Below are 12,287 nucleotides of genomic sequence, written 5' to 3'. Positions count from 1 at the left end.
CAGCAGATGGGCCTCGCGTGTAATTAGGAATCGTTGTGTTAAATGAACCATTATTTAAATGATCTGCTAATTTTCCTATTAACCTACTGAAACAGAGACAGTGATCTGAGAAATCGCAGGCTGCTAATCACTAACGAGGCACATAACCCAGTTCTTCCCTTTCATGCAGCATTTTACCTTATTGCAGCAATTAGCCAATGGCTTTCTGTGCAGTTACCAGCGGAGGCATCAACAGAAGGTTAAGAAGGGGCAGTAGCAGGCAGGCCCAGGCCTGGGTATGTGGTAGGCAGTTCTTAGCCCTGCGAGGCTCACAGCTTTCCTGTTTTTGTTTCATTCAGGGTCTCTAAGTTAAAGCATACCAGGGGTGCAAAAAAATGTATACGTACAAGTGACACTTTGGTCAACGTTGCTCAAGCAGTAGTTCGCCGTAATCAGAAGTGTCTGGACACTGATGGTAACTACTTTGAGCACCTCTTGTCATTGCAGAAGTCAAATGTGACTTGTATTCATCTTTTGTTATCGGCATATATTGAGTTTTACAATTTTAATACAGTTTTCCTTTCTTAAAATGTGTATACATTTTTTGGGGCACCCTCAGTATTTGGTCTTTGGGGCACCTAGACAAGGTTTGCCTGAATCAACTTTTCGTTGTTTCTCCCTACCCTGAGACACTGGTGGGGGCAGGGAAGGGAGGCAGGAAGGAAGAGCTGAGGGCATCGGCTCAGCTGCAGGTTTCTGGGAGGTGCCACAGGCACACTCGGAACAGTTACCTGGCAGGTCTCAGTCGGTCAGCTCTTGTGTATTTGGGGGTGAGGGCTGTCCCCAGCTGCATTCACTCCCTGGGCTGCCCTGGACTCTGGAGGGGTTTGCGTCTATTGGTAGAGAAAGCCCCAGAAGCTGGAGTGAGTGCCAGGATGTGTGGTGGACACCAACAAACTCTGCCGTCTTTCACTTCAAACTATGATTATCCTTGGACATTTAAGAGCTGACTGTGTGGTTATTTTATAGAGCAGCTGGGACATTAATTAAGGCAGCCCAGCCTAGCCAATTCTAGAAAACGTAAATAAATTTTTTGCACAAATCTATCAGGGATTTGGCCTGGTGAACTCTCTCTTGGCAGCTTTTGCCTTCTTCAGCTGCTTTCCTTCTGCTTTCCCGCCACTCCCACACGGAGCTCACTCACGTACAGGGCCTGCCCATCTTAGGAAGGGGGATTAGCGATTCTATTGTCGCTATGGGGACCATCAGATAGAGAGACAAAGAAAAAGGATTTTATCCTCAAGCAAACGTAGGAGAGCAAAGATAGGCAAATTGGAGAATTTAGAAGACAATAAAAGATGTCACCAAAGGTGCCAAAATGCACCAAAACAAAAGGAGGAAAATAAACCCCTACACAACGTTCCATGTTAAAAAGGAGTAAGCTTGTCTAGGCAGAGCAAGGCAGAGCAACCAAGTCCTGACTGTCCCCTGCAACATTCCCAAAGGAATCTGTTCCATTCAAATCACTCTGGAAGCAGCCATTGGCCAGAGGTTCCTTGGGACCTCATGGAGTTTGTTGTGTGGATGGCCACCAATGACCTCAGTCTTCCCGGCTCCTGCTAAAAATGGCACATGTGATCAATGCTGGCAATCGTGGCTCTCTCGTGAGAACCTACAGTTAACTCACATGACTGCATTTACCCCTCCTATGCGCCCCCTGACAGTGATTGGTCACCCGCTTCATAGATGACGAAACAGACAAACATGCAGAAGGAACTGCCCAGACTCATGCTCTGATTGGTGGAGTGCCTCTTGATCCCAGGCTTTGCGTGCCTGTCACTGCTCAGCAAGTGACGAGCCATGCTGACTGGAAGGCAGCACTGCCCTCTGGACATGGGAGAAAGAACCGTTCACCTTTGAAATGGGTCCAGTTTCCACCCACCTGTAACGTGTGTGTGCATAATGGTTGTCCGTGTTTCACGATTGTTTCATAAAATCTTTTGCAAGTTTGGGTGGGACTGGAGAATGTTGTCGGAGAAGGGTATGCCAAAGAAGAAAGTTTTTGTTTTTGGGGGGGGGGGTGGGTCATAAAATTGCCACATATCTGTGTTCCTCCTCGTGGAGGGTGGATAATGTTCTTCTTGTGTGCTTGATTGAGTCTTTTTCACTTGTGCTTCGAATGGGCAAAACAGTCCCCGAGTTTGAGACCGCGTACGTATTTTCAGTGTCCCTTATGGGACTGAACAAAGTGTTTGGGGTTAGAGTCTTATGTGTGCATGGAGTTGAACCCCAGGAGACAGGAAAGGATTCTGGAAGTTCCTGTGAAGAAGGAAGCAGCAGGTGAGTGGGCTGAGGCGTCCAGAAGAAGGACACCTGAACCCTCGTGTTTCAGTCTTTTCTCAGTGGGTCGTGTGCAATTATAGGGCAAGTGGCATTATTTTTTCTTTCTTTCCTTTGTGGTTGCGACTACTTGCAAAAAGGGAGTCGTAGCCCTGGGGAGCAATCTACCTGAGAAACGTCTGTTGGCAGTGTCATCAAGTAGAAAAAGGTGTTGGCTTGTTCGCTGCTCAGAGACATTACTAGCAGCACAACCCAGAGCGTTTACTGCTCCCTGGGTAGCCATCCCTGGCCTGACTCTGTGGCTGCCTCATTTATTGGGGCAATTCGTCTCCTCACATCATATGTTCCAGGAACGACCAGGTGGTGACCAGCTTTGCCGAGCCGTGACTCTGAATTGAATTTTTTTGAAAGCTGGCTTCTGTTGAACGGGCTGGGGAAGATGGTTGTACCGAACGCCTGGGCCATTAGACGTGGTGTGTAAAATAATGGAGTCTGTGTTTCAGTGTAACTTTCTCTGCTTTTGTGTCCCCTGCCTCTGTCAAGTGGGGACAGTGTGCAGCATGGCAGAAGTGAGAATGGGGGTGTGTAAAACGACTGGACCAGGTTCTAATATGATGCAGAGGCTGTGGGTGGAATTCCACACCCAGGAAAGAAGAGTGAAATGTCTACAGAGACGGTGCCCCGTCACTGGGACCATTGTGCCAAGATCAATGGTCCTGTGTCCACTTTGAGCGCCTTGTTGTGGGAGAGCTTCGGGTGGAATGCCAGCCTGAGAATCTGGGCTGCCAGGCGGCCTGGCCTTTCCACACACATCCTGCTGGGCTGTGGGGTGTGTGGTTGCCTGAGAGACCCAGAAAACACACGTAAAAATGGCATGCTTTGCTCATTGGACACGAGCATGGCGAGGGAAGATGTTGGTTCAGGAATTAGTGGCTTTTATTATCCGTGCTTTTTAATGACTGAGAAAAAGTACTTCTCACTGCAAGTGTTTTAGGTCCTCGATGTGTCTTGCTTACCAGCCACGCTCTCTTCTTTGAAAGGCCTGAAATTCTCTGATTTGCCTCATGAGGGAATTTTGTTGTTTTTCCCATCCTTTGTTACTTCACTTCTCTCCTGCTTTCACCCAAGCAACTTTACAAGTTCATCTTGCCTCCAGGAAACATTTCAATCCCTGACGGGTGGTGAGGACTAGGGGCCCATGTTGAATGTGCCCAACAACCCCAAACTGTGCCTCTGCAAAAGGGCACACAGCACGTTCAGGTGCATGGCTGCACCTTGTTTGTTTGTTTGCTTGTTGCCGGAATCTGTATTTTCTTTGTACCAAGGGAAATGTTAGTGTCTTTGATTTTGAGAATAATTTAGTTAACTCTTCATTCAACAAATATTTGAGTGCCTCCCACGTGCCTGTCCCTGTTCCGGGCATTGGAGATCAAATGAGCAGCCAAAGTCCCTGCCCTAGAGCGCTCCCATCCAGTGGTGGAGGGCGTACAGGGAAGGGCAGGACGCGTGAATTAGAAAATAGCTCGCAGGGCCGAGGAGGTGGGTAAGTCGGGCTAAGAGAATGCATTTGGAGGAAGACAGCCTGGGTTTGAGCCCCAGTTCTGCCTCTCAGCCCTGCGTGAGCAGGCATGTCAGCCTCTCTGCACCTCAGTTTCCCCATCGGTGAAGAGGGGGGTGATGACAGTGCTGCTGTGAGGAGTCAAGTTCATACAGTTGACCTTGGATCAGCTTAGGGTTTGGGGCACCGACTCCCGTGCAGTTGAAAATCCATGGATAACTTGTGACTCCCCAAAAATGTAACTACTGATAGCCCACTGTTGACCAGAAGCCTTACTGATGACGTAAACAGTGGATCAACACATACTTGTATGTTATATGTATTATCTAGTGTGTTCTCACATTAAAGTAAGCTAGAGAAAAGAAAATGTTATTAAGAAAATTATGAGAAAGAGAAAATACATTCACAGTATTCTATTTATTCATTGAAAAAATACTCACATGTAAGTGGACTCACACAGTCCAAACCCATGTTGTTTCAAGAGTCAACTGCGTATATGAAGCACGGAGTCCCTGGCACACAGTAGGTGCTGTTAGATGTCTGCCACGGCTGTCATTGTGCTAGAGGTGGTGAGTGTTATGGGAGCAAAGGGAGGAGGGGCAGGCAGTGCTGGCGGGGGCTGGGAGCTGCAAAGCGGGGCCAGGGTGGGCTTCTTTGAGAAGTACCCATTGAATAAAGCCTGAAAGGAAGTGATGGCATATGTGCCACACAGGTACCCACATAGGCAGAAGCAGCCGGTGGAAAGGCCCCAGCTGAGAGCATCAGGCGTGTTCATGGAACAGCGTGGCAGCCAGGGTGATGGGGATGGAGTGTGCTTGGGGGATAGGCAAGGGACTCGCCAGCCAGGTATGGATTTGGGCTGTTACAGGAGAGACATCCAAAGCCTTGGGAGGGCAGAGGACTGGCAAGCTCCGAGCTGTGCACTAATAGTCGCGGTGGCTGCTGGTTGGGAGTAGACCATGGATGTATGTGGGGAGACTGGTTGGAAGGGTGGGAGACGATCATGTCATTGACCACCTTGGTCCCTGTGGAGGTGATGACAAGCAGGCTGGAGCCCAACAGACCCTGCAGGTAGAGCCAACACAATTTCCTGAAGGACTGGCTATGGGGCATGAAGGAAGCAGGGGTGCTACCGATGACTCCCAGCTCTTTGGCTGGAGCAGACATGATGGAGCCACCACTGACTGACATGGTGCCGTCCGTGGGGGCAGCAGGCTGGTGGAGTTCTGCTCTGCGCATGTCAGACTTGAGGTGGTATGTTTGGTTCCTGGGGCTGCCATAACTGTACTGCAGACTGGGTGGCCTACAATAAGAGAAACTTGTTCTCACAGTTCTGGAGGCTAGAAATCTAAAATCAAGGGGTAGCAGGGCCGTGATCCCTCCGAGACTCTGGGTAGAATCCTTCCTGGTCTTTTCCCACTTTCTGGTGGTGCCTGTCAAGCCTTGGCGTTCCTCGGCTTGCATCTGTGTCTCTCCAATCTCTCACTGTGTTGTCACATGATGTTCTTTGCATATCTGCACCCTCACGTGGCATTTTCCTCTTATAAGGACACCAGTCCTATTGGATTAGGACCCACCCTCATGACCTCATCTCAACTAATTCCATCTGCAAAGACACTATTTCCAAATTAGGTCACATTTGCAGGTCCTGGGGTTTAGGACTTTGACGTGTCTGTGTGGGGGACACCGTTTGACCCCTACCAGTGGCCATTAGAACTCCAGGTGGAGGTGTTGAGTCGGTACAGCCTACAGCTCCGGGAGGAGGCCCAGGTTGGGATGAGCTTTGGGAGTCCTTAGCATTCGGATGGCGTTTGAAGCTGTGGGACTCAGTGACTCACTATGGGGGTGAGTGTGCCTGGAGCCCAGAAGTGGGTCCAGAGCTGAACAGCAGTAAATTCCAGCACCAGGAGATGAGGAGCCCCCAGCCAGGAGACGGAGATGGGAGGTTGGAAAAGTAGGGGAGTGTAGTGCCTGGAACCCAAAGCGAAGGACGTATTTCCTGGAGGAAGGAAGGAATGACTTGAGTCAGATTCTGCTGATGGGTCATGTAAGAGGAGGACCAAAGACACTGGATTTGGCAAAACTGAGGGTATTGATCTCATAATCACTGAGACAATCCTAGGTAGAAGCTTACCTGTTTTGATTTCCTTGTCTACAGTTTTTTTTCCAACTTGATTATCAACTTTTGGGCTTATATGTACATATTCTTTGCTTCTTTCTAAAAGCTATTCCTTTATTCTGTAAGCATTTGGCTGTGTGTCTGGCCTTGGGATGGAGACTGGGCATAAAAAGATGGATAATATATCCTCCCTGCCCTTGCATATCACTATTCCCTCAGCAAGACGGGTGACACCATTAAAATACGGTGCAACTGCTTGGTATCACTGGTCACCAGGGAACTGCAAGGTAAACCCACACTGAGGTACTTTCCATGTGCACTGGAATGGCCATAATAAAAGAGACCAGCAATACTGAATTTGGGGAGGACATGGAGCAAATGAAGCAAAGGGACCATGAATCCACTGCTTGTGGGGTGTAACGTGCTGCATCTACTTTGGAGAAATGTTCAGCAGTTTCTTAAAAACAGTAAAAATCCATCCACCCTGTGATCCAACAAGTTTCACTCCTAGGTCTTTACCCAACAGAAATGGAGACAGGTCCTCAAACTCACTTATACAGGAATGTCCAGAGGCGCTTTGTTCAGAATAGCCTGAAACGGGAAACAACCCCAAATACCCGTCAAGAGGGAGATAGAGGAGTTGTACAAGATATATCCATGCAAAAGAATCCTCCTCAACAGGGAAAAACTGACCCACAACAGCAGCAGAAAAATGTGAAAACCGTGCTGAGCAGAAGAAACCAGACTCAGTGAAAGACCCACATGATTACCTTTATGTGACATCTCGCCACCGGTGAAACCAACCCATGGTAACCCGAGTCCCAAAATGGTTGCCTCTGGAGAAGAGGAGGGATTGACTGGCAAGGGGCATAAAGGCACCTTTTGGGAATAAATAGAGATTTCTGTGTCTTGGTTTGGGTGCGTACCATGTATAAACTCATCAGTGGAAAATCTAAGAACTTGCATTTTCATTATATGGAAGTTATACCTCATTAAAACTAAAGAACGATACCTGTGACAACAGCCCTCGGTCAGACAGGGCTCCACCTTGTTAATGATTCCCAATGGCTTAAAAGGAAATCCCAGTGAGTTCACTGAATTTGTTTTCTTTAAGGCTTGATATGTATTGGAAACAAAACAGTTTTCCCTCCTCCCACACCCCAGCCCACAAGCTTCCTAGTGGACTGGGTTCAGATGTCAATTTTATAACAGCTTTGAATATTTTTCTAATCAATGTTTTTTCCAAGTAATAAATTCTTAGTACTTAATTTTTAGAAGAATTATTCAAGAACGTTGCCTTATTCAAGTAACCTAATGGTTTCTCTTATTTCCCCTTAAAAATAAAAGCTGCAGATTCTCGTTGACACTGGGAGCAGCAACTTCGCAGTGGCTGGTGCCCCGCATTCTTACATAGACTCTTACTTTGACACGAAGAGGTGAGTGATGGGGCCACAGCTGGGTGTGGCCAGGTTTGGGGGCGCCACAGGAATGCTTCAGAGTACTCTGGAGCAGTACAGCCAGAGTCTGTTCCATTTTAAGGGGGATATGTGCACGTGTATGTATTTGTGTGTATTATATGTATGTATGCATATGTATGTGTACATGTTCATTCTGAGGGAAGCCATAGGGAATTCTCTTAATACTCTGAGTGCATTCTCATGAGATTCGCTATATAAAAATGCAAGTCAAATAGCAGTTTTGTAGTTACACCTGAGTTGCAGGGAGCGCTTGATCCTGTAACATTTATTGCAGAGGTGGGTTCGAGCGGGGGGAGGGGCGCTGGACCTGAGTATGCGACGTCTGGTCAGGGTGCTGGGTTGCTTGGAAAGCCACCTTTGCATTGCCTCGTAATTCAGTAGGGGTTCAGGTGTGGTTCATGGAAACCATTTCTGTGCAGAGAGGTATTTCTGAGTGAGAGAAATCCGTGACTTGTTTAGAAAGGACAAATGTGAGCACAAAGCATTCAGGCTTCAAGCTAGCGGTCGTGGGGTGGGGTTGTGAGAAGAGAGCAGAGCCAGGATGGAGGTCTCTGTGTGGTCCAGCCCTGGGAGGAGCCCTGGGTGGCCTTCAGGGACAGCCAGGAAGGCCTCCTGTCAGGCTCAGCTCCAGAAGAGCCTGAAATGTGTGTGGGGGGGGGGGGGGGGGAGAAGGGGGGGCAGTAGCTGCTCTAATAGATGCACACTTTGATTTCACTTCTATTTTTGTAACCCTAAAATTTAAACTCAACAGATCAAACAAGTGTGCTGACACGTGGCTGTTGATCCTACTCAACAGGAAGAAACTTCAGGGACTGTGTACAGACTCACGAGGGCCACATCATTTCTCTGCTATCAACCCTCTTCATGTCTTCCCTGTCTCACTCTCCTCGCGCACAGTCTTTTGTTCTGGGGACTAAATCCCAACGTATCTGAGGGGGTGGGGAAAGGAGGGAAAAGCTTCTGAAAATCCGGGGCAGTTTTCATAGAGTAGGCTGCCTTGCTGCGCACGAGAGGGGTTCCCAGCTGTCTTCTGCCGGTACCACCTCTTGGTCTCCAATTTGGTGGCACAAACAGGTGTGGTTTCCTATGTGTGAGGTGGAGGGGAGTGGTGGCTAGGGCTTCATGGGGCCTCAGGGGGCTACAGAGATATCTGATGGGCTCCTCCTTCAAGGAACCTGTAGCTTAGTTTATGACTCAGTGTATTGGTCACCTTTCATCACTGATATTCCAGGATGAAACTCCTGGACAGTGATTGCTTTGTGATGAGACTAATACGTGCCCTGAAGCTGTAGGTGTGACCTGGGGGAGGGTTATTTCTCTGTGTGCAGGTGAGGGGCTCATGATGCCTCAGCTACCCTTTCCCCTGTGCCCCCATCCAAATCCTCTGCCGCAAGCCACCCCCCACCCGACTGCTTACTCTGAATGAACTGCCTCATCATGGATCAGAACATCCAGTTGGTCCAAACCTCTCATTTTCACTCGTGTAACACAGGAGGTCCAGAGGCCAAGACACCTGCCCACAGGGCCAGCAGTTCCCAAACCTTCAGTCCCAGGATCCCACCTCACCCCCCTTTAAAAAAATTTTTTTTTTAATTGGGGAATGTTGGGGAACAGTGTGTTTCTCCAGGGCCCATCAGCTCCAAGTCGTTGTCCTTCAATCTAGTTGTGGAGGGCGCAGCTCAGCTCCACGTCCAGTTGTCCTTTTCCATCTTAGTTGCAGGGGGCACAGCCCACCATCCCATGTAGGAATCGAACCAGCAACCTTGTTGTTGAGAGAGCTTGCTCTCTAACCAACTGAGCCATCCGGCCACCCCTCCGGCAGCTCATTACCTTCAATCTAGTTGTGGAGGGCGCAGCTCACTGGCCCATGTGGGAATTGAACCGGCAACCTTGTTGAGAGAGCTTGCGCTCTAAGCAACTGAGCCATCCGGCCGCCCCCTAGCACCGCCTTTTTATACCAAGTGCTTTGTGATGCTCCGGAAGGAAATGCAGAGGTAATGTAACTTAGCTGTGCATGCAGTTCTATTGCTCTGATGTAGTGCAGGGGAGAATACAAGGAGGTGATCAGTGCCTCGATATGGAAACACTCTGATTAGACTGTAATAGGAGGCACGTGACGTCGTAGGTGATGCCCGGGGCTGTGAGCCTCACCACGGGCATGGTGTGCCGCGCCCAGTATAGACAGATAAAAGCCGATTGAGATGGACTCAGACACCAGAGCAGCTTGGGTTGATGGCATGATTTTCCAAATCAGTGAAGAATCTTGGTAAAGCTCCACACCCACCACCACACCAAAGTATCACCTTCCCTCGATTCACGCAGTAGTTGCACTCCTGGCAAACTCAGTGTATTTTAAAGCTATGTAAGAAATGTGTGTCTTCCTGGTAAGGCAGACTTAGCCCCACGTCTTTCCTGCTGCCCGGCTCCTGTCTATACCCTGATTCCGGCACCCACAACACAGAGCATAACACACTCACAGCTCTGTTACATTTTAGCAGGCTTCCTCCCCCACTTTTCTATCGCACATCTGTAGACACCTGGTAAGTAGAAAATAGCAGCACAGCAGAGCAAAGCCGAAGTTAGGGTGATGTGTATAGTTACTATCCAGGTTTAAATGTTCAAATGTAACACCGTGGATGGTTACTTCCTTCCTGGTAGTTAAGTGCTAATTTTTTGTCACAGCTAGGATTTAATAAAGGTCAAAGTCCATGTTTCAGCCCAGTCATTGTTTAACCACGCAGATACAATCATGGAACATTCCAGGGTAAATAAAAGTCAATATTACAAATCCTGTGTACAATGCCATTTAATATGTGTACATATTTAATTGACTACAGACAGCCAGGCGTCTTTCTTGTTTAACTTCTACTTTGTTCATTGTTTGGTTGAACCATGGTTCTCTTTCAGGCCTCAGTAGGACGTGTCTTTTAACTTACCTGCCAACCTTGCTAGCCAGGTTTGTGTTCAGGTGGCAGATGTTCCTGTTTTTCATATTTAGAGACTCAGCTTCTCTGGCTTCTTTACATGAGATTTAATGTGGAAGCTTTTGAAAATGTCTGTAGCTCCCATGGTGGCTCTGCCTTCCCTCCTGCTAGCCCCATGAGAGAATTTTGGTCTCCCTCCCAGCTTTCTGCGCACTCAAAGTCCTCACCTATTTCTACTTCCTTGGGCAAGTAAAAGGAGAAAGAACAGAGCCCAGCAATGTGCAGAGGGAGCCCCGGCTTCTCCCACATGGTCAGTTTCATCCCATTGGTACTTAATGCTATTCAGACCTCAGCTGGATTTCCTCAGTTGCAAGTATTGCGGACATTTTCTTAGTACCTATAAAACATTACTCACATTTGGGGCCTCTAGCTCTGATACTGCCTTTCTTTCCAAGAGAACCATCCTGTCTTCCACAGGCAGGGCTAGCAGGTTTCTTCTTAGCTGAATCAGATTGAAGCATCGCTTCTGAGTGTCCGGCAGTTCTGTTCCCTCAGCTGTATCCCTGCTACCACGCTTAGATCCACATAACCTTCTTTTGTCTCCCTTCCTCTGTTTTTTCCCATGCTTCTCATAGACTTATATTAACACAGCTTTATTGTCGTAAAGATATGAACTATGAACATAATTTACTGTCTATGTAAATGATGTCTGATTAATTTGTCTAATGCTTTCAGCTAACTTGGGAGTTGGCCTAAGGTATGCTTTCCACTGTTGAATTTGATGGGAGCCAAGAGATTGTTCTCACTTCCTTTCTCAATTTTTCACAAAGGTTTTTTTCTGAGATGCAGCTCTCTGGCCTCTGATGTTTCTGTATTTGCTTGTCCCTCTGATCTCCTTCAGTTACAATGAGGTTTCTGGTTGGGTTCGCCAGGCTCTGATTTGGTCCCCCAGACTTTGGGTGTTCAGGTCTAATGCTTCCTGACACATTTTCCAGTAATTGGAGATTTGGCTTGGGGTTTCTTTGACAAGATCTGTTTGATTTATGGAATGAGATGTCAGGCTACCATTAGTCATTTGTGTAGCTCGTTCCCATCAGAAGCCCGCTTTTCATGACCGCGAGTGTTCCAATGAATTACTCTATAGCACAAAGAAGGTGGTGGGTTTTAAAAACTGGGCTTCTTTTTTGGCCAATAAAATGGCCTCCAGCCAGTCGGCTTGATGAGAGACCCGGTACACTCATCCCTCTGACCTACTAATGTATTCAGGAAATTAAGTCTACTTCCATTAAAATGTCTCCTCCGGTGCTCCATCTGGGTGGAGCCCACGGAGCAGTTGTGACCAGGGAGCAGTTTCTTTTCCTCAGCTGACGCTTGTGAGTGAACTTCAGATGTGAGAGAATCACCCAGCGACCTCCTTAAGGGTGCTCACTGAACGCCACCCCAAGACTGAGTCCCTCATCTCTCCATGTGATGAGGACAGACATTTTTGCCCAATTATCTGGATAATTGTTCGAGCCTGCCTGTTGTTTGCATGTCCAGGAGGGGACTTGCCCTGTTGGCGTCCACCAGCATGGGCCATGGTGGAGGATGTTGATAAACCGCCAGGTGGGGCAGGCAGACTGAGCAGCCCCTGGGCCATCAGTGGCCCCTCCACTCTGGTCTGTCATTTCCAGAACCGTGGACAGGTAAGAGGGGTGTCTGGTCCCCGGGGCCAGGCCAACATTCCCAAAAAACCTGAAATGTGCAGAAGCGCCCCAGCGAGATCTCGGCAGAGCTCTTTAAGACCCTCCCTCAGTGTGATGACCCAAAGATTCAGTTCCTTTGACTTCTGCCCTTCCTTCCCCCTTCTCTTTCCTGTTCTCTGAAAACAATGGTGGGTTACTTTTACA

At 48.2% G+C, this 12,287-nt stretch overlaps 1 protein-coding gene across 2 annotated transcripts in view; it reads left to right on the top strand.

Moving 5' to 3' along the window:
- The window catches only part of BACE2 (beta-secretase 2), a 99,453-nt gene that overhangs the window by 30,194 nt on the left and 56,972 nt on the right, over positions 1-12,287 (top strand). For both annotated transcript variants that reach the window (XM_074325117.2, XM_019745755.3), the window contains exon 2: positions 7,344-7,432. In XM_074325117.2, coding sequence (XP_074181218.2) covers positions 7,344-7,432 — 89 coding nt within the window. The remainder of the gene's footprint in view (positions 1-7,343; positions 7,433-12,287) is intronic.

Source organism: Rhinolophus sinicus, chromosome 17 (assembly GCF_057876585.1).
Source record: "Rhinolophus sinicus isolate RSI-liver-muscle chromosome 17, RSI-T2T, whole genome shotgun sequence".
Classification (NCBI taxonomy): Eukaryota; Metazoa; Chordata; class Mammalia; order Chiroptera; family Rhinolophidae; genus Rhinolophus; species Rhinolophus sinicus.
Note: the sequence above shows the minus strand (reverse complement) of the source record. Positions and strands in the feature narration are given on the sequence as shown.